Source organism: Odontesthes bonariensis, chromosome 15, assembly GCF_027942865.1.
Source record: "Odontesthes bonariensis isolate fOdoBon6 chromosome 15, fOdoBon6.hap1, whole genome shotgun sequence".
NCBI classification, from domain to species: domain Eukaryota; kingdom Metazoa; phylum Chordata; class Actinopteri; order Atheriniformes; family Atherinopsidae; genus Odontesthes; species Odontesthes bonariensis.
Genome location: NC_134520.1, coordinates 35,404,547 through 35,429,313, shown reverse-complemented (window position 1 = coordinate 35,429,313; position 24,767 = coordinate 35,404,547). Strand labels below are relative to the sequence as shown.

General features: G+C 44.3%; 1 protein-coding gene across 1 annotated transcript in view; it reads left to right on the top strand.

Moving 5' to 3' along the window:
- Positions 1 to 24,767, top strand: part of kifap3a (kinesin-associated protein 3a) — a 53,478-nt gene that overhangs the window by 10,113 nt on the left and 18,598 nt on the right. Inside the window, exons 9-14 of the mRNA XM_075486067.1 lie at positions 484 to 662; positions 6,311 to 6,473; positions 14,339 to 14,439; positions 21,439 to 21,547; positions 21,626 to 21,738; positions 23,232 to 23,397. Coding sequence (XP_075342182.1) covers positions 484 to 662; positions 6,311 to 6,473; positions 14,339 to 14,439; positions 21,439 to 21,547; positions 21,626 to 21,738; positions 23,232 to 23,397 — 831 coding nt within the window. The remainder of the gene's footprint in view (positions 1 to 483; positions 663 to 6,310; positions 6,474 to 14,338; positions 14,440 to 21,438; positions 21,548 to 21,625; positions 21,739 to 23,231; positions 23,398 to 24,767) is intronic.

Below are 24,767 nucleotides of genomic sequence, written 5' to 3'. Positions count from 1 at the left end.
TAAAAAAAAAAGCTTGTTTCATATGATATGTGACTCAAAACAATTTGTTTTCAAGACTTTTTCACTTAACAAGATATTCCAGAAGTATTGTATTTAAACAAGTCCCTATATCTGGCTGAAATGGTGCTTGTTAGGCAGTTGTGTCTCATATTAAGTGTAATGAGATATTTTGACTAGAAATGAGACAAATATACTTGGTAAGACTTTGATTTTTTCCAGTGAGTGTGCCATAGAAATACTCTGTCCATTAATGCATGTTTTTCCTCACTCCATCAGTAGATGTTTCATTAAAAATTTAAATAAAAATATTTATATAATTTTATTTATATATTATTATATTTATATATAATTTATATGTATGTATTATTATATTTATATAATAATATTTATATATTATTAATAAAAATATTTTTTTATAAAAATTTAATTTGAATGATAGATGAACATTCGTTTCAGTTCATCTTTAAACCCTTTATCCTGCAGTTGCTCTGTGCCTGCTGCTGAATCTGGCTGAAGACACCCGCACGGAGCTGAAGATGAGGAACAAAAACATCGTCCACATGCTGGTGAAGATCGTGGATCGGGAGGACGAGGAGCTGCTTCTGGTGGCCGTCTCCTTCCTGAAGAAGCTCTCCATCTTCCTGGAGAACAAGAACGACATGGTGAGAAAGGAGGCCGTCGTTTCACATTGCAGGTGAACGTGATGGACCGTAGAGAAGTTTAATTTTCCCTGAAAACATCGTTTTGGAAGTTTCTTTCTTTACTTCTTCCAGTGAGTAAAACAGCTCTAATGTGTGTCTGTGCGACACCAAGCAGTTTGTTCTGACTCGGACTCTGATGACACTGACTCGGACTCGGACTGACTTGGACTCGGACTTGGACTCTGACTCTGCCTTGGACTGACTTGGACTCTGACTTGGACTGACATGGACTCTGACATGGTATGACTTGGACTCTGACTTGGACTCTGACTTGGACTGACTTGGACTCTGACTTGGACTGACTTGGACTCTGACTTGGACTGACTTGGAGTCTGACTTGGACTGACTTGGACTCTGACTTGGACTGACTTGGACTGACTTGGACTCTGACTTGGACTGACATGGACTCTGACATGGTATGACTTGGACTCTGACTTGGACTCTGACTTGGACTGACTTGGACTCTGACTTGGACTGACTTGGACTCTGACTTGGACTGACATGGACTCTGACATGGTATGACTTGGACTGACTTGGACTCTGACTTGGACTGACATGGACTCTGACATGGTATGACTTGGACTCTGACTTGGACTCTGACTTGGACTGACTTGGACTCTGACTTGGACTGACATGGACTCTGACATGGTATGACTTGGACTCTGACTTGGACTGACATGGACTCTGACTTGGACTGACTTGGAGTCTGACTTGGAGTCTGACTTGGACTCTGACTTGGACTGACATGGACTCTGACATGGACTGACTTGGACTGACTTGGACTCTGACTTGGACTGACTTGGACTGACATGGACTCTGACTTGGACTCTGACTTGGACTGACTTGGAGTCTGACTTGGACTGACTTGAACTCTGACTTGGACTGACATGGACTCTGACTTGGACTGACTTGGACTCTGACTTGGACTCTGACTTGGACTCTGACTTGGACTGACTTGGACTCTGACTTGGACTGACTTGGAGTCTGACTTGGACTCTGACATGGACTCTGACTTGGACTGACATGGACTCTGACATGGACTGACTTGGACTGACTTGGACTCTGACTTGGACTGACTTGGACTGACATGGACTCTGACTTGGACTCTGACTTGGACTGACTTGGAGTCTGACTTGGACTGACTTGAACTCTGACTTGGACTGACATGGACTCTGACTTGGACTGACTTGGACTCTGACTTGGACTCTGACTTGGACTCTGACTTGGACTGACTTGGACTCTGACTTGGACTGACTTGGAGTCTGACTTGGAGTCTGACTTGGACTCTGACTTGGACTGACATGGACTCTGACATGGACTGACTTGGACTGACTTGGACTCTGACTTGGACTGACTTGGACTGACATGGACTCTGACTTGGACTCTGACTTGGACTGACTTGGAGTCTGACTTGGACTGACTTGAACTCTGACTTGGACTGACATGGACTCTGACTTGGACTGACTTGGACTCTGACTTGGACTCTGACTTGGACTCTGACTTGGACTGACTTGGACTCTGACTTGGACTGACTTGGAGTCTGACTTGGACTCTGACATGGACTCTGACTTGGACTGACTTGGACTCTGACTCGGACTGACTTGGACTCTGACTTGGACTGACTTGGACTCTGACTTGGACTGACACGGACTCTGACATGGACTGACTTGGACTCTGACTTGGACTCTGACTTGGACTGACTTGGACTCTGACTTGGACTGACTTGGAGTCTGACTTGGACTCTGACATGGACTCTGACTTGGACTGACTTGGACTCTGACTCGGACTGACTTGGACTCTGACTTGGACTGACTTGGACTCTGACTTGGACTGACACGGACTCTGACATGGACTCTGACTTGGACTGACTTGGAGTCTGACATGGACTGACTTGGACTCTGACTTGGAGTCTGACTTGGACTGACATGGACTCTGACTTGGACTCTGACATGGACATCTAAAAGAGACTTAAGGGATGGTCCGTGGCGTAGTGGGTTGAGCAGGCGCCCCATGTATAGAGGCTACAGTCCCGAGTTTGAGTCCCGCATCGGACGGCCCTTTGCTGCATGTCTTTCCCCCTCTCTCTGCCCCCTGCTTCCTGTCTATCTCAAACTGTCCTGTCCATTAAAAGGCATAAAAGCCCCCCAAAAAAACAATAAATAAATAAAAGAGACTCAACAATGGAAACCAGGCTACTGACGATGTAAACATTCAAACTGAGATGTTTACGTCTTTACCAGGAATAATTTGGCCCCTAAGATTCCCACCATGTAGAGTAGTTTTAACTGAAATTTAGGACCAAAAGTCGTTCAGCCATCTCTGTTGAAATGAGCCTGAAACTGTTGCTAATCCGTCCCCTGATGAGGAATGGCTGTAACCTGGGTTCGTTCGGCTTCCTCATCAGTCACTTATGGCCAGAAAGCTATGTTTGCTTCATCTATCAGGACTAATGTGGATATTAACCACAGTTCTTACATGAAAAGATGATAAAACCTACTAACATGTGTGGCTACAGCCCACTTTTTCTTTTAAAGACGCTCACTGACCAACTGTAACATCCCAAAATGGCTGCTCTGAAACTGACGGCAACAACAGAAGACTGGCTGATTTTACTGTTAGATGTTTTGTTCTTATCAACGCCGATCAGAGCTGGAGCAGATGCATGCCAGCTACTACTGCAGAGTCATCTGAGGTGGGAAGGATTGTAGGCTTTCCCATTTCCCTTAAAAGCCAGATGTAAGCAGTAGGGCTGGGCAACGATTAAAATGTTTAATCTAATTAATCACATGATTCCCCTGATTCATCACGATTAATCACATTTGTACGCAGAATCCAGAAATTAATCCAAAACTTAATCGTAAACATGAAGGGCAGTGGGTCCCGATGACCGGAATTGAGAAACACTGCCTAGGGTTAATTATTGGACCTAAAGGTACCTATATGTACCCTTTGGACCCTCAAAAAGGTACATATAGGTACCTTTTACCACTTGAGTACCTATATGTACCTTTTTGAGGGTCCAAAGGGTACATATAGGTACCTTTAGGGCCAATAATTAACCCTAGGGGGTACATTAGTATAGATTGTACCTCAGGGAACAAAAAAGGACTCGTACTGTACCCCTATTTCCTGAGAGTGTATAGTTAATGTTCACTTTAACGGGAATGTTTTGTTTTTATTACCCGATTAATCATGGGAAAAAATAATATTTATTGGGTCTATTGAAACATTCCCAAAGGTCACTTTGACAAATAGCTGCTGCCATCTGCAGTGCAAGTACAAACGACGCTTATCAGATTTCAGCGTCTGAAATGCTTGAAAAGTCCCAGAGCGCTCACCGTGTCGGCTTCCCCCCCGATCCCGACCCACCTGCTTCCAATCTCACTCAGTTCGTGGGGTCTTTATCAAAGCCAGACCCCCGTTAGGAGCTGGTTTTATCTCCGTGTTTCCCGGCGTGTCTTTTGATTGAGATTAAAGCATCCTTCAGCTCCGGGTCCAGCAGGAAGATGTCGGCCTCGACACTTTGACTCGGTGTCGGTTTACACGAGGGACAGACGTGGGTGTCTCATTAAGGAAAAAGAGCGATCACGTTATGATGCGGAGCTGCGTGTCATCAGGATTTGTTTACTCAGCAAACATGCTGTGACTTTCTCTTCGTCAGATAAGACTGATTCGGTTTGTCTGCCAGCTGCTGTCACTAATGGAAGGGGGATGTTGGCGGTAATTGACGTAGGCTGCAGTTGATTAAGCGGCTGGAGGTCTGGTTTGTGACGGTGTGACTGGAGCTGGTTGTACACAGTAGCAGCGAGTGCGTTTTTAACTGGGACCAGGTTGCGTTGTGCAGGGAGACCACAGGAGACGGAAACATGTCGGCCGGTGTTATGCCGAAAAGTGCATTGCCTGCCTGTAATGGCAATTCGTCCTCTTGTGTCAATAATCAAAACAAAAAAAAAATCAAATGGCCACTGAGACAGCTAGGGAGTGAAGTAGAATTATTTTTATTGGATTATTTTATTATTTTTTTTATTTTATTATTCTTAATTGGATTATTTTACAAATAATTATGATTACAATTAATTGAATTCCAATTGGCTTGAATTGGACTTTATTATCTAAGTGCCTTGAGATGACATTTGTTGTATTTGGCGCTATATAAATAAAATTAATTGAATTGAATTTACGCAGGTAAAATGAGTCCATTGTCCAGGCAAAGAATTAGCTTTCTTTAGGTTTATTGCTCAAACCAAGAACAATGGCCTTTGCCGCCTCTCTTGCCCTGGTAAAAAAAAAACATTAGCCCTCCCAGGTGCCTGCTCACCTGCCCATCTAAGTAAACTCTCCCAGTGCGCCCCAGCTAACCAGTGCTTTCAAAATAAAAGCATAATTAAATACCCAAATTAACTCAAACAATACTAAATATCAGGGATGCACCGATACCGATACTGGTATCGTGTATCGGGCCAATACTATTCTAATATACTCGTACTCGTTAAAGTTAACCGATACCATGAACTGATACCAATTTATTGCATGAAGACCACGATCAGAGGGTGTTTTGTTGTATTTTTTTAGATTGGCAGCTTGGGGAGATGTCGAGCTAAACAAAAACAGTGAAGTTAGACTAGTGAGACCGAAACCTGTCTTCCATTTCATTGCATTTTTTTTGTGGTAGAAGTATCGGCATCGGTACTCGGTATCGGTAAGTACTCAGATCCAAGTATCGGTATCGTATCGGTTTGAAAAAAAGGGGTATCAGTGCATCCCTACTAAATATCATAAACAACATCATGTACGCAGAATCCAAAAATTAATCCAAAAGTAGTGTATCTAAAGATACTTCTAAAGCTGCTGTACTTGATGATACATCACTGATGATAGTGGGAAGGAGAGCAGAGCTCGGACTCTTAGTCAGACTGGCTACAGCGCTGAAGAGAAACCTGGGATTGTTCTTATTCTCTTCTATCAATGATGAATAATAAGCAGTTCTAGCTTTACGAAGGGCTTTCTTATACGTTATTAAACTGTCTTTCCAGACTAATTGAGACTCTTCTAAAATAGAGGAACGCCACTGTCTCTCATGCTTTCTTGCAGTCCGCTTTAAAGCAGCTGAATTATACCAAGGAGCCAACCTCTTCTGACTGATTACCTTCCTTTTCAGAGGGGCAACATTGTCCAGTGCTGTCAACAAGAGAGTCAAGTGTTGCTGGAGTAAAGTTTAGGTAGTCGTCCTCTGTCATATCTGCACATGGCAGTGAAGGATGATGGAAAAGGATGATGGAATTAACTCTTTAATCTGGTTACAGCATCCTCTGATAGACACCTTCAAAATGTAAATTTCTTCTCAGAAGCTGTATAAAGTTAATATTATGGCTGTTATTTTCAACATTTCCAACTTTATCTGTACTCAGCACTAACTGTGATTCAGAAACTCTGAGAGTTCAGACAGAAACTCAGAGTAAGGGCCAGGTGGACGATGCACAAAAACCAGTAGAAGCGTTGTTTTTTTTTACATTTCATGCAGACAGTTAGCAGTTTTAGCAGCTGGACTGCTGTCTTGTGAGTTTCACTGCTGTTTGATGCATTTATTTCCTGCTCCTTTTCCTCTCCAGGCGGAAACCTTTGCGGTGGAGAAGCTGGCCCGGCTGGTTCCCTGTGAGCACGGGGAGCTCCTGAGCACCACCTTACGCCTCCTGCTAAACCTGTCCTTCGACACGTCCCTGCGCAGCCAGATGGTTCAGGCCGGGCTCGTTCCCAAGCTCTCCTCTCTGCTAGGTAATCGCTCTGTGTCTTTGGTTTGCTTCTGTTCCTGTGGATGTTTACCCGGGATGCTTGTTCCTGTGGATGTTTACCCGGGATGCTCGATCCTGTGGATGTTTACCCGGGATGCTTGTTCCTGTGGTTGTTTACCCGGGATGCTTGTTCCTGTGGATGTTTACCCGGGATGCTTGTTCCTGTGGATGTTTACCCGGGATGCTTGTTCCTGTGGATGTTTACCCGGGATGCTTGTTCCTGTGGATGTTTAACCGGGATCCTTGTTCCTGTGGTTGTTTACCCGGGATGCTTGTTCCTGTGGTTGTTTACCCGGGATCCTTGTTCCTGTGGTTGTTTACCCGGGATGCTTGTTCCTGTGGATGATTACCCGGGATGCTTGTTCCTGTGGATGTTTACCCGGGATGCTTGTTCCTGTGGTTGTTTACCCGGGATGCTTGTTCATTTGGATGTTTACCCGGGATGCTTGTTCATTTGGATGTTTACCCGGGATGCTTGTTCCTGTGGATGTTTACCCGGGATGCTTGTTCCTGTGGATGTTTAACCGGGATCCTTGTTCCTGTGGTTGTTTACCCGGGATGCTTGTTCCTGTGGTTGTTTACCCGGGATCCTTGTTCCTGTGGTTGTTTACCCGGGATGCTTGTTCCTGTGGATGTTTACCCGGGATGCTTGTTCCTGTGGATGTGTACCCGGGATGCTTGTTCCTGTGGATGTGTACCCGGGATGCTTGTTCCTGTGGATGTTTACCCGGGATGCTTGTTCCTGTGGATGTTTACCCGGGATGCTTGTTCCTGTGGATGTTTACCCGGGATCCTTGTTCCTGTGGTTGTTTACCCGGGATGCTTGTTCCTGTGGATGTTTACCCGGGATGCTTGTTCCTGTGGATGTTTACCCGGGATGCTTGTTCCTGTGGATGTTTACCCGGGATGCTTATTCCTGTGGATGATTACCCAGGATGCTTGTTCCTGTGGATGTTTACCCGGGATGCTTGTTCCTGTGGATGTTTACCCGGGATGCTTGTTCCTGTGGATGATTACCCAGGATGCTTGTTCCTGTGGATGTTTACCCGGGATGCTTATTCCTGTGGATGATTACCCGGGATGCTTGTTCTTGTGGATGATTACCCGGGATGCTTGTTCCTGTGGATGTTTACCCGGGATGCTTGTTCCTGTGGATGTTTACCCGGGATGCTTGTTCCTGTGGATGTTTACCCGGGATGCTTATTCCTGTGGATGTTTAACCGGGATCCTTGTTCCTGTGGTTGTTTAACCGGGATGCTTGTTCCTGTGGATGTGTACCCGGGATCCTTGTTCCTGTGGTTGTTTAACCGGGATGCTTGTTCCTGTGGATGTTTACCCGGGATGCTTGTTCCTGTGGATGTTTACCCGGGATGCTTGTTCCTGTGGATGTGTACCCGGGATGCTTGTTCCTGTGGATGTGTACCCGGGATGCTTATTCCTGTGGATGTTTACCCGGGATGCTTGTTCCTGTGGATGTTTACCCGGGATGCTTGTTCCTGTGGTTGTTTACCCGGGATGCTTGTTCCTGTGGATGTTTACCCGGGATGCTTGTTCCTGTGGATGTTTACCCGGGATCCTTGTTCCTGTGGATGTTTACCCGGGATGCTTGTTCCTGTGGATGTTTACCCGGGATCCTTGTTCCTGTGGATGTTTACCCGGGATGCTTGTTCCTGTGGATGTTTACCCGGGATCCTTGTTCCTGTGGTTGTTTACCCGGGATGCTTGTTCCTGTGGATGTTTACCCGGGATGCTTGTTCCTGTGGATGTTTACCCGGGATGCTTGTTCCTGTGGATGTTTACCCGGGCTCGTTGTCTCAGGCAGACGGCTCGCCATCAGACGGCCTTGTCCAAACCCCGCTGGGGTTGGAGCTTTTTCATTCGTTACTGCTGAGGCGTGTTGCAGGTTCTGGTTTTAGACGAGCGTCGAGCTTAAAACTCTGCCATTCGTGGCGCGTCATCTGCTCTAAAGGGTCGTGCGACACGGTCAGCAGCATCACTGAAGGCGGCTTTGAAGCCTCGGGGGGGTGGCTCTGGTAACGCAGCATAATTAATATAATATATTTGTTAGAATAACATGCCAGAGCCTCTGCACAAATGTTGTTTTTGCAGGAGAGGTGCAGGAGAGGTGCAGGAGAGGTGGAGGGGTCTTGGGAGATTTGGGCAGGGCTGTTTTTTTGGGAAGTGGCAGGAGGGGGTTGCTCATTCAGGAAGCCCGGCACACACGCATAATATAACTTAACACTGAAATATAAGGCCTGCTCACAGTTGTGACACTGTTGAGTTTGCCTGTATTTGCGTGTGTGCTCTCGGCTCTTTATGCGAGCGGAGGGTTCATTAATCATCCGCTCCCTGCCGGCTGTCCGCTCTCCGCCTGACGCGCTGCGTGAAGGCTCTGCAGTTATCTCTAAAGGTAGAAGACGCCGTTCTCCGGGTCCAGACCTGACCCCGGGGTCACGGCGCCTAGCGATAAGATGAAAGCGGCGTCATCTTCACCTCCTGCCACGGCCGGTCGAGCACATCTGAAGTCCGTTCTGAAGCAGGCGGCTTAATCAGCTGACAGGATCTCAGCAGCAGCTCAGTCAAACCTGGTTTTTCAGCTTTGAACAGACAGAAAACAGGACATCTGAAGGGTTCTGTTCCATCATCAAAAACAGTTTTCTTTCTTCTAGTTCAAGATTAAATGTTGTAATCAGAAAGTTACTCAACACATTTATAGATGAAGCCAGTTTAACTGGCCATTGCTAACTCAGGACACGTTGGAGACGTGCAGTCATAACAACGAGCAGGAAATCTCAGACAACCAGAGCCTGAGTTGTTTTTGGAGAGACTCTGGACATACCTGCAGAGAAAGCTGGAAAATATTCCCTTTTTCATGCTGCTGTTATCAGAACGTCAGATTCTGGTCTGATAAATCACATCTCTGGTCCTTCAGATGGACGCAGAGACCAAAATAAAGATCCAGATGTGTTACCTTTGGGCTGGGTTTTATTCAGTGGGGTCACATGGTCCTGAAAGGATTGGATTATTGGCTAAATAACAATAAGAATGAGCTGAGTAAGGGTAATTCTCCTTGGATATATGGCGGTGAATGAATGGGATCAGAGGCACAAAGCGTGTCATACCCCGGTATGATAGGTGGCGCTGTACCCATTCCAGCTGTTGCTAATAGAGCCACTTCCTGTTGACCTCTTCACCACCAACAACAACAACAAACTCAGGCATTGGAGAAAGATGGAGAACGCAGAGCCAGATGAAGCTACGTCCCTCTACATTTGGTCTGTGATGAGCTGCTTGTTGCACAAACTCGATGCCCAACGGAGCATTCTCCATCGCGTTGTTTGTTTCTTTCTGACGGCGACAGCAACAGGAATATCGTCTCCTTTGACTTCCGGGTCACGACCCCGGGACAACATCTGTAATTTAGCCAATAATCCGATCCTCTCAGTGCCATGTGACCCCACTGAGTGTCTCTTTAGGACAACTTCAGCAGAGTAGAAAGTGCACAGCAGGATCTCTCAGTTTCCAGTTATCGTGACGTTACGTAACAGTTGATGCACACAAGCGAACTCTGCTCACAGGATGCAGCAGGGGGTAAGAAAATGTTCATAAATGATGTTGCTGATATGGGATGTCAGGCGAACTATCCCTTTAATAACTAGAACTAGTAACTTAGAACAAATCGTCTTGAGACTTGCATCCAGTTTTAAGTGGATAAAGATCATAATTTATCACTAGAAAGAAGTTATTTTTCAGTTTCCAACCTCTGAAATCACATGTTTGTACATTTCATGTATAAAACAATTCAAAACGCTTTACATAAAATAAAAGCATTGCAGCAGGGAGTGTAAGAAGCATTAAAAATACATAAAATAACATAAAGAGAAACAAATAAAATAATTTAAATGAATTTAAAAACCAGCAACAGTCCAGATAAGTTCAAAGATATCGTGCAGATTTCATGCATAGACACATGAGAACAGAAATGTCTTTAACCTGGATTTAAAAATGTCTCCATTTGGTGAAAGTTTAATCTCCACTGGCAGTTTGTTCCACTTGTTTGCAGCATAACAGCTAAATGCTGCTTCTCCATGTTTGTAAATGTAAAATCCTTTGGTCTTTGTCATTAATTTAGTGTCACTTTGGGGGAATCTGCTCATTTTTGTGCTGCTGATTGTATGAAACATGAACAGAAAGCCCCATCAGTGACACTGACATCACTGCCTGCCTTTAAACTGCACAAACAAATGAGTTTGCTTCAGAACAGCTTGCTCTGGATGGTCTGTAAAAGCCTCTCGGCTTGTTTTGTGGTGAGCAGAGCCACCGAAGACCAAAACCCAGCCTGCTTATTTACCCAGAAACTGCAGTAACAGCGTCCCACAAACTGAGGCCAGACGCGCCTTAATGTGCGCGGGTGTGACTTTACGGAGGCGGGGCGGCTTTAAACGGGGCCGGGGTGTAATTGGGCTGCAGCTCTCCCACTAACTGCCCTTGAACGGTCTAGTTAATCCCTAACAGCTCCCCTCCACCGGCTCTCTCTGCTGGTTTTTGAACATTTAATGGGATCTCTCTGCTCGCCCATAAAGGATCCTCCGCGCTCCTACCAGCAGAAGCAGGGCGGCTGTTTTCAGGCGCTGGCTGGGCTGCAGCTCTGCTAATGAGAAGCACATGTTCTGGTCAGCGGACGGGGCCAGAGCGGCGAGCGGCGTGGCTCTAACTTATTAAAGGCAGTAAAAGTGATGCTTCCTCCTGTTTTCCCAATTAAAGCCTGGAGTCGCCTCTCCCCATCTCCCTCCTGTGATTCCGACGGTTCACCGGCCACATCTGGATTTGATGCCGGGCGATAAGGCTGCCTGTACGGCCCGAGCGCGGCTGGGACCGGTTTTAACCGGACCCGGCTGGTGGGCATCACAGGAGGTCTGTCAGTGGTTCTGGTCCAGCGGAGAGCCTCTTTCTTAACACTTCCCTTAATGAAAACTCCCTGGGTCAGACTCCAGCCTGAACTCTATTAATTCTCCTCCTCCTCCCGGCCTCCGGCGCCCCGACCTGGGTCAGAGGTCAAACTCATAAAGGTCCTGGGCTCACTGACAGTCTAACACTTAATCCATCCCACTTTCAGAGGGTTGATCAGCACGCAGATCTGCAGCAGCGGGGGGGGAAATGAGCTCTTATTGTTGGACAAATCCAGAAAAAACAGATGAAAATCAGTTCAGATCGATTCTTATTGCAGATTTCACACTAATTTAGTTTAATCCAGAATTTTAAAGGTGAGTGAACATGTAAAAAAACAACACTTTTAGAGTCTAGTGCACAGATGACAAGTTAAAAAGTAGATCTAACAAAACATTAAAATGTTAAAGAGTAAATATTGTGATATTAGGGAAGAATTAATGAAATGTAGGAGCAGTACGGTGCTTAAAAGTCTAGATATAGATGGAAATTTAAAAAAAAACAACACTTTAGAGTCTAATGCTCACATGAGAAGTTAAAAAGTAGATCCAACAAAAAGAAGTGAAATGTTAAAGAGTAAATCTTGTGATATTAGGGAAGAATTGATTAAATGTAGGAGCAGTACGGTGCTTAAAAGTCTAGATATAGATGGAAATAAAAAAAGAACAGGATACTTTATCATCCTTATTTGTATTCAGTTCAGTTTTATTTATATAGCGCCAAATACAACAAATGTCATCTCAAGGCACTTAAATAATAAAGTCCAATTTAAGCCAATTGGAGTTCAATTCATTGTAATCATAATTATTTATAAAATAATCCAATTCATTCATATAGAGCCAATTCAAAAACAGTTTCCCAGCTAAGGAAACCAACAGATTGCACAGAAACTTGGGGAAAAAACACTGTAACACCATTCAAAGGATACCTGTTGGAACAGGGAAACACGAATTAATGACCACAATAATGTCACATTTACATAATATCATCTGAGAAATGAGTAAAGTGAGTGTGCATGTAAAAAACTAACTTTTAGAGTCTAATGCTCACATGAGAAGTTAAAAAGTAGATCCAACAAAAAGAAGTGAAATGTTAAAGAGTAAATCTTGTGATATTAGGGAAGAATTGATTAAATGTAGGAGCAGTACGGTGCTTAAAAGTCTAGATATAGATGGAAATTAAAAAAGAACAGGATACTTTATCATCCTTATTTGTATTAGATGGAATAAATGAACTCGTGGAGAATTAAACACCAGACGTTTGGTTTGAACTCTGAGCTCAGGAGGCGGCTCCGGCACATGTTTTACAAAGATGGAGGATCTGAGGCCGCCTCCGGGCTCATAACCCGAGGCGTTTCTGAGGCCTACGACGATGCAGGCAGCGCTCCTGACAGGTAACCTGTGTAAAGACTTCAGAACGGATTCAGCATGTGAGGGATCTGAGCTCCTCGGGAGCCTTGGAATTAAAATCTGACTCCAGAATCGCCCAACGATCCATAACTTGGATTTATTAAACCACAGTGGTTAGTTTGTCCTGACCAGGCAACGTCTTTACGGTCCTGGTTTCCCTCAGGAGTTCTGGGGTGTTAGCTTCTGCTCATGGACAGCAGTGACGTCCAGACTTCGTCTCATTGTTGCTGTTAGAAACACCAGAATCGAATCTGTTTCTTACTTTGCCGACGATCCGACTCTCTACCAAGTTTCAGGCCAATCGGCAGCTTGGTGAAGCGTCTCCTCGGACAGTGATACTCGCTATTATTTCACAAGAGCCACATTGGCAGCAAAATCAAGGGAAGAGCCACTTTTACCACAACATACTAAAGTCCCCTTTTACAAATATGCATTTCTACATATAAAACATCCCACAAAAAAGAAACAACACAGCCAATACATTTTCAATTCAGACCACATTTAGCTTAATACTGGGATGAGCGGAAGCTGGCGTGCATGTCCTCGACTTTCTTCATGTTGTATTTGTAGTTTGTTGTTGTAATCATAGTGAGACATTCAGGATGAGCATGGTCTTTGTGCTGGTTTTTGCCTTTTTTTAATTAAAAACCGATCCATTGTGCCTGCATCTCGCGCTGGCTAAAGGAGCAAGCGTGTGCTGGCTAAAGAAGCTAGCGTGCGCTGGCTAAAGGAGCTAGCGTGCGCTGGCTAAAGGAACTAGCGTGCGCTGGCTATAGGAGCTAGTGTGCGCTGCCTAAAGGAGCTAGCGTGCTCTGGCTAAAGGAGCTAGCGTGCGCTGGCTAAAGGAACCAGCGTGCGCTGGCTAAAGGAGCTAGTGTGCGCTGCCTAAAGGAGCTAGCGTGCTCTGCGGTCAAGTGTGACGGTGGTTTAAGCGGGCTGCGTTGCCAGGTTTAACAGTTCCCCCTTTAGGAAACACCATTAAGCCTTAATTAATACTTAATAAAATAGTTAATACCACAAAAACGCAAACTTGATAAAAATATTTAATACTGTGCAGTATTCGCTGTGTGTCATTTGAAAAAATGTATCGTTATTGTTACCATATTATAAGCTATTATGCAATGAGTATCTCTGGTGTAGAAAATCAAACACCTGGATGTGGATGTTTGGTTTCCAGCAGACGCAGATATTATCATATTATCAGTGGCAGAACGATGGCGGCAAAGTTGGAAATGTGCCTTTTTAGCTTAAATTTGGGGCGAATTGTCCCTTTTTTAAGCTTTCTCAGTTGTTGTACGTTTGTCTGCTTAGCTGCCGGCTGACAAACCGCAGTCGACCGATTCCACCAGCTTAAAAAGGCCTTTCAGCCCATTAATACTCCTGAAAAACAGGCGGCCCTGCCTGATGTGGTCATTGGCGTCCTGCGGAGCGTTACGGCACAACCGGTCATTCATGCGTCGCCTTCCCTCCTCCCCCTGTGTTTATGTTGCAGCTGACGAGGCCCAGAGACAGCTCAGCATGTGCATTCTGTACCACATCACCATGGAGGACAGATTCAAGTCCGTGTTTGCCGACACAGACTGCATACCGCAGGTAAGACTGGCTAATGTACGCCGCCAGCAGACCAAAGCACACACGTTTGCATCAGCGGTTAAAGATAGCTGTGGACGAATGAATGGGAGGGAGGGACGCCACCAGAGGACGGCTGTTCAGTCTTCTGCCATGACAACTCTGTTTTCCTTTCCACCGAGTCCCTTAAAACGTCCCCGTCTTATTAATGCTTCACTGGGAGGAAAACTTAGTCATATTCAAATGGTCTATTAAGACCTATTATCACTGTATAAACCTTAATATTTCCTCTCGGATGAAAGTTTTTTTTATCCAAGTTAAATAATAGACCTTAAAATATTCCCATTAATTTATAGATCATCGAACGGCTTTTTAAATGCTTCTTCTTAGAGGAAAGCTTATCCATGTTTCTGATCTTATTAATGCTTCACTAGGAAGCAACAATTCAAATGGTCTATTAAGACCTATTACCACTGTATCAACCTTAATATTTCCTCTCAGATGAAAGTCTTTTAAAGATTTGTTATCATTCATTATATCAACCGTTCTATTATTACCTCCGACCAGGAGGTTATGTGATCGCCCGAGTCTGTTGGTTTGTCTGGATGTTTGTCTGTTCGTGCTGCAATCTTGCGACCTGCCACAAGGTGGCGACAAAGCTTCCTTGGCGGAGGTCTGCACTCTCTGAGTGCATTTCTAGTTAGCTATATTTTTAAATGACTCCGCTTAGAGGAAAGTTTATCCATGTTTGTTAGCTTTTAGTTATACCGATCCTACTATTAGCTAAATTTACTTTAGCTCTGTTATAGTTATACCAATCTTACTGTTAGCTAAAATTACTTTTACTCTGTTATAGTCATACCAATCTTACTGTTAGCTAAATTTACGTTTGCTCTGTTATAGTTATACCAATCTTACTGTTAGCTAAATTTACTTTAGCTCTGTTATAGTTATACCAATCTTAATGTTAGCTAAATTTACGTTTGCTCTGTTATAGTTATACCAATCCTACTATTAGCTAAATTTACTTTAGCTCTGTTATAGTTATGCCAATCTTACTGTTAGCTAAAATTACTTTTGCTCTGTTATAGTTATACCAATCTTACTGTTAGCTAAAATTACTTTTACTCTGTTATAGTTATACCAATCTTACTGTTAGCTAAATTTACGTTTGCTCTGTTATAGTTATACCAATCTTACTGTTAGCTAAATTTACTTTAGCTCTGTTATAGTTATACCAACCTAATGTTAGCTAAATTTACGTTTGCTCAGTTATAGTTATACCAATCTTACTGTTAGCTAAAATTACTTTAGCTCTGTTATAGTTATACCAATCTTACTGTTAGCTAAAATTACTTTAGCTCTGTTATAGTTATACCAATCTTACTGTTAGCTAAAATTACTTTAGCTCTGTTATAGTTATACCAATCTTACTGTTAGCTAAAATTACTTTTGCTCTGTTATAGTTATACCAATCTTACTGTTAGCTAAAATTACTTTTGCTCTGTTATAGTTATACCAATCTTACTGTTAGCTAAATTTACTTTAGCTCTGTTATAGTTATACCAATCTTACTGTTAGCTAAAATTACTTTTGCTCTGTTATAGTTATACTAATCTTACTGTTAGCTAAAATTACTTTTGCTCTGTTATAGTTATACCAATCTTACTGTTAGCTAAAATTACTTTTGCTCTGTTATAGTTATACCAATCCTACTGTTAGCAAAAATTACCTGATTGATGTTCTGTATCTGTATTTCTGTGTTTGATTTTTTTGATGTTTTCATTTAAAGCACTTTGGATCGCCTTGTTGCAGAAAAGTGCAATATAAATAAATTTCACTTTCACTTCACTTCACTTAAAACGTCCTTTTTCCATCTGCGTCGGCACGGAAACGGACCCGTTAGCTCTCCTCGTTGGGGAAAACGATCCCCCTTCCCTCCCGATGGAGCCAACCCGCTGCGATTAGCTGGATGTGCGCTGTGTTTGTTTGCTGAGTTTGGGTGTAAATGTGGGCCAGATGTGGCGGTGAGTGGGCTGTTTGTCCAGAAGGTCAGATCTGAACCTCGGGGTCTGTCAGGGCCGAAGGGAGGCAGGCCAGCAGCGTGACCAGGATGTGACCTCCGACCCCGCCCTGATGTCCACTCAGCTCTCTGATCACTGGAGCACTCGGCCTCCATGCTGAGCCACATTATTAAACCGGTTATTATCATTATCTTAATACGCCGCGGTCCACCCGAGCATTTTCATCCCTTTACGTCCAAATTCTCTTTTTACGTGCGCTCAGTTTACTGTAATTTCACTTTTCTTGTGTTCATATCACAGGATTGGGTTGATTTGAGGTTCCCTTTTTGGCTTCTGGCTGCACTGAAGGCTTTAAATCTAATTAATCACATGATTTCCCTGATTAATCGCGATTAATCGCATTTGTACGCAGAATCCAAAAATGAATCCAAAAGTAGTGTATAGCTTTTAGCATTTAGTTTTATTTAAAATGTGCTGCCATATGAATGAAAGTGCCATAACATTTGTTGTGCAAACACACTTTTAACATCAGCATCTTTCTGTAGTTTTTATGTAGAAGCCTCGCTCCACTGTCTGTTTCCTTGAATGACTTGCTGCTAACAGACGAGCTCTAACAGCTCTAACAGACAATCTCTAACAGATGAGCTCTAACAGACGAGCTCTAACAGCTCTAACAGACGAGCTCTAACAGACGAGCTCTAACAGACAAGCTCTAACAGCTCTAACAGACGAGCTCTAACAGACGAGCTCTAACAGACAAGCTCTAACAGCTCTAACAGACGAGCTCTAACAGACAAGCTCTAACAGCTCTAACAGACGAGCTCTAACAGACAAGCTCTAACAGCTCTAACAGACGAGCTCTAACAGACAAGCTCTAACAGCTCTAACAGACGAACTCTAATAGCTCTAACAGACAATCTCTAACAGACTAGCTCTAACAGATGAGCTCTAACAGCTTTAACAGAAGAGCTCTAACAGATGAGCTCTAACAGACGAGCTCTAACAGCTCTAACAGCTCTAACAGACGAACTCTAACAGATGAGCTCTAACAGATGAGCTCTAACAGACGAGCTCTAACAGATGAGCTCTAACAGCTCTAACAGACAAGCTCTAACAAACTAGCTCTAACAGCCCTAACAGATGAGCTCTAACAGACGAGTTTTAACAGGAGCTCTAACAGAAGAGCTCTAACAGACGAGTTTTAACAGGAGCTCTAACAGATGAGCTTTAACAGACGAGTTCTAACAGATGAGCTCTAACAGATGAGCTATAACAGACGAGTTCTAACAGATGAGCTCTAACAGCTCTAACAGACGAGTTTTAACAGGAGCTCTAACAGATGCGCTTTAACAGACGAGTTTTAACAGCTCTAACAGATGAGCTCTAACAGATGAGCTCTAACAGCTCTAACAGCTCTAACAGATGAGTTTTAACAGGAGCTCTAACAGATGAGCTTTAACAGACTGGCTATAACAGATGAGCTCTAACAGACGAGCTCTAACAGAAGAGCTCTAACAGACGAGCTCTAACAGCTATAACAGAAGAACTCTAACAGACGAGCTCTAACAGAAGAGCTCTAACAGATGAGCTCCAACAGACGAGCTCTAACAGGTGAGCTCTAACAGACGAGCTCTAACAGCTCTAACAGAAGAACTCTAACAGACGAGCTCTAACAGCTCTAACAGAAGAACTCTAGCAGACGAGCTCTAACAGATGAGCTCTAACAGCAGAACTCTAACAGATGAGCTCTAACAGATAAGCTCTAACAGCTCTAACGGACGAGCTCTAACAGATGAGCTCTAACAGAAGAGCTCTAACAGACGAGCTCTAACAGCTCTAACAGAAGAGCTCTAACAGATGAGCTCTAACAGACGAGCTCTAACAGCTCTAACAAAAGAACTCTAACAGACGAGCTCTAACAGCTCTAACAGAAGAACTCTAACAGAAGAACTCTAACGGACGAGCTCTAACAGAAGAGCTCTAACAGAAGAGCTCTAACAGAAGAGCTCTAACAGACGAGCTTTAACAGAAGAGCTCTAACAGATGAGCTCTAACAGATGAGCTCTAACAGCTCTAACAGCTTTAACAGACGCTTCAGGAGTGTTGACGCAGCTCTGACGTCTCACTTCTTCTGTGGTTTCCTGGTGAGGTGGTGTTTTTCATACCTGTCAGTCAGACGCTCACCAGAGGGCTTCAGCTGACCGCACGCCGCCTCGGACCATGTTTTATGTTTGCTAGTGAAAGGAGGAGGAAGAGAGGAGCAGTTCATGATATTTCTGTATTTGGTGCGGACGCATGAAAAACAAACCAGAAGGTATTTAAAGGCCAGCGTCGGTCCACCTTTCTTCTTCTTCTTCTTCCCTTATTTGACCTAAAGCCACAGATCACCCCTCCACACACACCTGATATCTTCATGCCCCCCCTGTGTCCCGGTGGGTAAATCCCACCCTTAATTAACTGCTTTGCCACAGTTATCGCCCCCTCTTCATCCTCTAAGCCCCCCTCTATTTTCTCACTTTCCCAGGCCAGTGGCCGGCCTGCCCCTTTGCCCCTCTGGGTCTTTTAACGGGGTCACCGTTTGGTGCTGGGCTCTGCGGGGAGGGGCAGTTCCAGAGGTGGAGGTCCGACTGCGGCGTGGCGCTGCGGGCCTGACGGGGGCCTCCAGCGGCTGTCTGTGGTAAATAAGCAGAGGCAGGTGCCAGAGAGTCTAGACGGGGCTGATTTGGGGTCCGGGGCCCCTGGTATGTGATACCTAACCCAGGCCCAGCCCAGCGTTTCTCTGATTCCTGACTCCTCGCAGGGCAGCAGTGCAACTTTGCCCCCCGCCACCACCCTCAGCTCAAAGCCTTTCCTGTTTAATGTTGAATCAGCAGAGGGGAGACGGACGGACTGAGGGGAGGCCGGGAGGGGGGGGCCGAGGCTCTGCGACAGAAAAATCACAAAGTTTTGAGCAAAAAGTGTCTGAAAGCCCCCCCGGTGTAGCTTCTTCACACCTCTGACCTGCACTGGAAAATTTGCCTCTCCAAAAATAAGTAAAAAAACAACAAATAAAAGACGTTTTTGCTTGAAATAAGCAAAAAAATCTGCCAATGGAACTAGTGAAAATCGGCTTGTACAGATTTCTTGAAATAAGATGTGATATTTAGGACTTTTGAGATAAAAGTGATCTTGAAATTAGCTTAAAAACCTCTTCAAATGAAAAAAAAAGCTTGTTTCATATGATATGTGACTCAAAACAATTTGTTTTCAAGACTTTTTCACTTAACAAGATATTCCAGATGTATTGTATTAAAACAAGTCCCTATATCTGGCTGAAATGGTGCTTGTTAGGCAGTTGTGTCTGATAGTAAGTGTAATGAGATACTCAATGAGAAAAATATACTTGGTAAGATTTAGATTTTTTCCAGTGTGATTAAGAGTGCCGATGGAGCAGAATCAGGCACGTTTATTCCTCTCTCATCCCACAGCTTTAAGAAAACCCAAACCAGACGATAATCCACCACTTCTGGAAGACTCAAAGACTAAAAGCTGCGGCATATTTCCACACAGGGAACACATTTCCCTCCAAAAATAAGTTAAAAAAAACAACTAGGACTGGGCGAGTTAACTCGTTATTATCGCGTTAACTTGTTAATTATTTAATGCCGATGAATATTTTATCGCGCATTAACGCAGGTTTTATTATTCTGTAAAAGTCTGTCGCTCACAGGCTTTTATTTTGTAAAAGTCTGTTGCTCAGAGGCTTTTATTTTTGTAAAAGTCTGTTGCTCACAGGCTTTTATTTTGTAAAAGTCTGCTGCTGTCTGCTGTGGAACAGGAAAAGAAAGTAATCGGCGGATCCACCAAACATGGAGAAGGGTACGGAACTTTTACTCGGCCATTTTCATGTTAAAGTTCTTCCAGACGGCGGAGTCGACAGAACCAAAGTCATCTGTAAACTCTGCCGATATGCCGCCCATTGATTGGATGCGAGACTCCGGTTCTTTTCACAGATGTTTATTAACGCCACATCAACACCCTAGAACTAAATGTTCGAGTAAACAAAGTAAAAGACGATATTAGTTGTTGTAATCATTAAAGAAATAGCATTCTTAGCATTGTCGCTGGTACCAATAAATAATCAAAGTAATACTGGCCACTTTAGCTGCTTCTCAACCAACGGCAGGGTCATTCCCCAGAGGCAATCTGCAGGGTCAGAACTAGGATTCTTTAACTTCCACTTCTCCTCTGCATCACATTCACACAGTTACAGCAAACACCACCAAGCATGGAGGAATAAAATAAAGATAAACTAGCAGCTAACATCACCGCTACAGGTGTGAAGCTCACGGAGCTAACCGGCGCTACTTCCTGTTTGACTTGTTTCAACATAAAAGCACGTATTTCAAAATAAATTTTAAAAAAAAGAGTCCTGCATTTGCAGCCAAGTTGAATTGTCTTCTCAGCGTAGTAGTTCCAGTCTAAAATATCACTTAAAGGCAAAACACACAACTGATAGCAGCAAGTCATTCAAGGAAACAGACAGTGGAGCGAGGCTTCTACATAAAAACTACAGAAAGATGCTGATGTTAAAAGTGTGTTTGCACAACAATTGTTATGGCACTTTCATTCATATGGCAGCACATTTAAAATAAAGCTAAATGCTAAAAGCTATACGCTACTTTTGGATTCATTTTTGGATTCTGCGTACAAATGCGATTAATCGTGATTAATCAGGGAAATCATGTGATTAATTAGATTAAACATTTTAACAAGATTATTCATGTGTTTATTCTGCATTCATTCAGGTTATTTTACTGTGGGATCTTTCAGTGAATCCCTCCAGAAATAACAGGAAGGTTCTGTGTTCATTTTCCTCTCTCCATGTTAAAAGTTCCCGTCTGTCGGCTCACATTTCTCTAAAGATCTTTATTCCACCACCACGAACACACGCTTTCCTGCATTAAGTGTCGGTTTGATGCCGTGAGCTGCTAACTGACCGACAGTCTGTGACCCACAGCTCATGAGGATGGTGTTCGACTGCGGGGAGGAGAAGATGGACGTGGAGCTGGTGTCGCTCTGCATCAACCTGGCTGCCAACAGGAGTAACGCTCAGGTGGTCTGCGCAGGTAAAAGAAGCAGAGGAACACTTTTTAATCTCAGTCTCAGACCCTGAATTTATCCCGTTCCCCTCCTCCCTGCTGCAGGTAACGGGCTGAAGATGCTGATGAAGAGGGCTCTGAAGCTGAAGGACGTTCTGGTGATGAAGATGATCAGAAATCTCTCTCAACACAACGGACCGACCAAGGGCTTGTTTCTGGTCAGTATGCACACCTGATGCACACCTGGCCCATTCTCTGGGACCCAAACTGTCATTAAAATCATGTCATCAGAACCTGAAAACACAGTTTGAATTAACCAATTAAGATGTTTTCAATGGCACAATATGCAGCTTTATTTCATGTAACTTTCCCCCTTTAAATGTGGGCTTTATCTTCCTTTTAATGATGAAAAATAAAAGGGCTCACTCCCATCGTTTGGGCATAGAAAGCTGACCTGTTCCCTCCATACTGACAGAAGCAGCCCCTCACTACTGGCTCTGCTTCTGACATATTTTAAAAATGCTCATAATTCTCAGCACGAATCTGATCCATTCAGGTCAGTTTCATGAATGAGTTGCTGGATCATCGAGCATCTCAGGGAACTTTCATCTCAGGTCTACACCATACTTTTCATTATATTCATTCTAATAATCTTCACTCAGTGAGTAACCCTACCTGCCCTCTCTGGACCTGTGGGCTCATGGCTGCTGCTCGGTGCTTCTGACTCTGATTCTGCTTGGTGGCGTCGCTTTAGCCTGGCTGACGCGTCCACATCTCGATGAGATGGTGGTCTGGGAACTAGGTGTGCATTTTCTCGTATTTGAGGCGTGGTTTACGAATGCCTAGAGCCGTTTATTGGGCGCTACGAATGTCTATCAAATGGCGTCTGGTTCTTCCCATGCTGCTTTGCGCGCGATTCATAGCCAATTGTATCACTTATACCAGATGACGTATGTAGAGCGACAGAAATTCGACCGAATGAAATCTTTCAACGCCAAACGTTGCTCTTTTTTAAAAGTAAACTTGCGTTCTAAGCTACTTAAACACTTTCTAAGGCTGCATCGAACGGTAACGTTGTGTCCGCTGCCATGTTGGATTAACACTCTACGAGCTTCGGTGTCGCGCTTAGACGTCGTCATCGTCTTGCTGCCCCCCCGTTCTGTGATTGGTTCCCTAACTCAGGCAAAAGTAAGGGCGGTGGTTTCCAGGCTGACTTTGCAGTGTGAATGAAATTGCGCGCAAAGCAGCATGAAAATTCCCAGGCTAGCGTCGCTTCATACTTTTATTTAAATTATATAACGTCACACAATTCATTGCCTTGATAATTAATTAACATGAACGGTGGTTTGCAGGCAGAGTTCCACATATTTCCCGTTTCTTCGTCCTTATTTGGCGTTAAAAACCGCTCGTTTTAGGGAAAAAGTTTCCAGTTTTTGCATATTTAGCTGCGTCTGTTTCCAGAGCTTTCCTCGTTTTAATTCTGGCCTTTTCCGCGCCAACCTTGCCTTTTCTACTTTCCATCTTTCAAACACCACTGACCGAGCGCACTGGCGTTTAACGTCAGAGGGCTGGCTGCTTCCTTCCCAAGCAGCCGGGGTTTCTGAATGTGCAGAAAAATGAGCTGTTTCCATCTAAAAGGTGTAGCTTTTCTGCGCCTGAACACGGTGTAATCCCTGAGGTAAAAGGGAAATCTGCTGGAATCTGCCCACAGGACCACGTTGGAGACCTGGCGGCTCAGATCAGCGACGACGAGGCCGAGGAGTTCGTGATCGAGTGCCTGGGAACGCTGGCCAACCTCACCATCCCCGACCTGGACTGGGCGCTGGTGCTGAAGGAGTACAACCTGGAGCCCTACCTGAAGGAGCGACTCAAACCAGGTGTGTGAAAGGACATCCAACACATAGTTAAATTAAGATGAGACGGGTTTGAACCGCACAGATAACCTCCACCTGCCTGAGAACCAGACCTCTCCCAGGCCCCCCGTTAACCTCCAGCTCCTCGCCCTGAATCACTTATCAGCCACTCGGCCCTTGATGATGTGAGGACAGAGGCCGCACATGCTTTTTAATCTTATCTTCGCCTCTCATGGCCGCTGACCTCTGAACCCTGGCTTCTTCTGTTTAATCTGGCTGCAGAATTTAGTCGGTTTGAAGCCGTTTGGTGTCGTTACCTGATGCCGAACAGTCAGAATGACTCAAAGAAACATCTTTAACCCTCCTGTTGTCCTATTTAACCTTCCTGTTGTCCTGTTGTCCTGCTTAACCCTCCTGTTGTCCTGTTGTCCTGCTTACCCCTCCTGTTGTCCTGTTTAACCCTCCTGTTGTCCTGCTTAACCCTCCTGTTGTCCTGTTTAACCCTCCTGTTGTCCTGCTTAACCCTCCTGTTGTCCTGTTTAACCCTCCTGTTGTCCTGTTTAACCCTATGTTGTCCTGCTTAACCCTCCTGTTGTCTTGTTTAACCCTCCTGTTGTCCTGCTTAACCCTCCTGTTGTCCTGTTTAACCCTCCTGTTGTCCTGTGTAAACCTCCTGTTGTCCTGTTTAACCCTCCTGTTGTCCTGTGTAAACCTTCCTGTTGTCCTGCTTAACCCTCCTGTTGTCCTGTTTAACCCTTCCTGTTGTCCTGCTTAACCCTCCTGTTGTCTTGTTTAACCCTCCTGTTGTCCTGTTTAACCCTCCTGTTGTCCTGTTTAACCCTCCTGTTGTCCTGCTTAACCCTCCTGTTGTCTTGTTTAACCCTCCTGTTGTCCTGTTTAACCCTCCTGTTGTCCTGTTTAACCCTCTTGTTGTCCTGTTTAACCCTTCCTGTTGTCCTGTTTAACCCTCCTGTTGTCCTGCTTAACCCTCCTGTTGTCTTGTTTAACCCTCCTGTTGTCCTGTTTAACCCTCTTCTGTCCTGTTTAACCCTCCTGTTGTCTTGTTTAACCCTCTTGTTGTCCTGTTTAACCCTCGTGTTGTCCTGTTTAACCCTCCTGTTGTCTTGTTTAACCCTCCTATTGTCCTGTTTAACCTTCCTGTTGTCTTGTTTAACTCTCCTATTGTCCTGTTTAACCCTCCTGTTGTCTTGTTTAACCCTCCTATTGTCCTGTTTAACCCTCCTGTTGTCTTGCGGGTCAAAAGTGAGCCACTACCATGTTTAGCTGTAGAAAAAATACCTTAAACTATCTTTTTCCAACTTGAAATGTTATGACTTTTCCTAAAGGGACCCCATCATTAGAAAAAGTCAGACTTTATTTTTGTTTATGTTTCC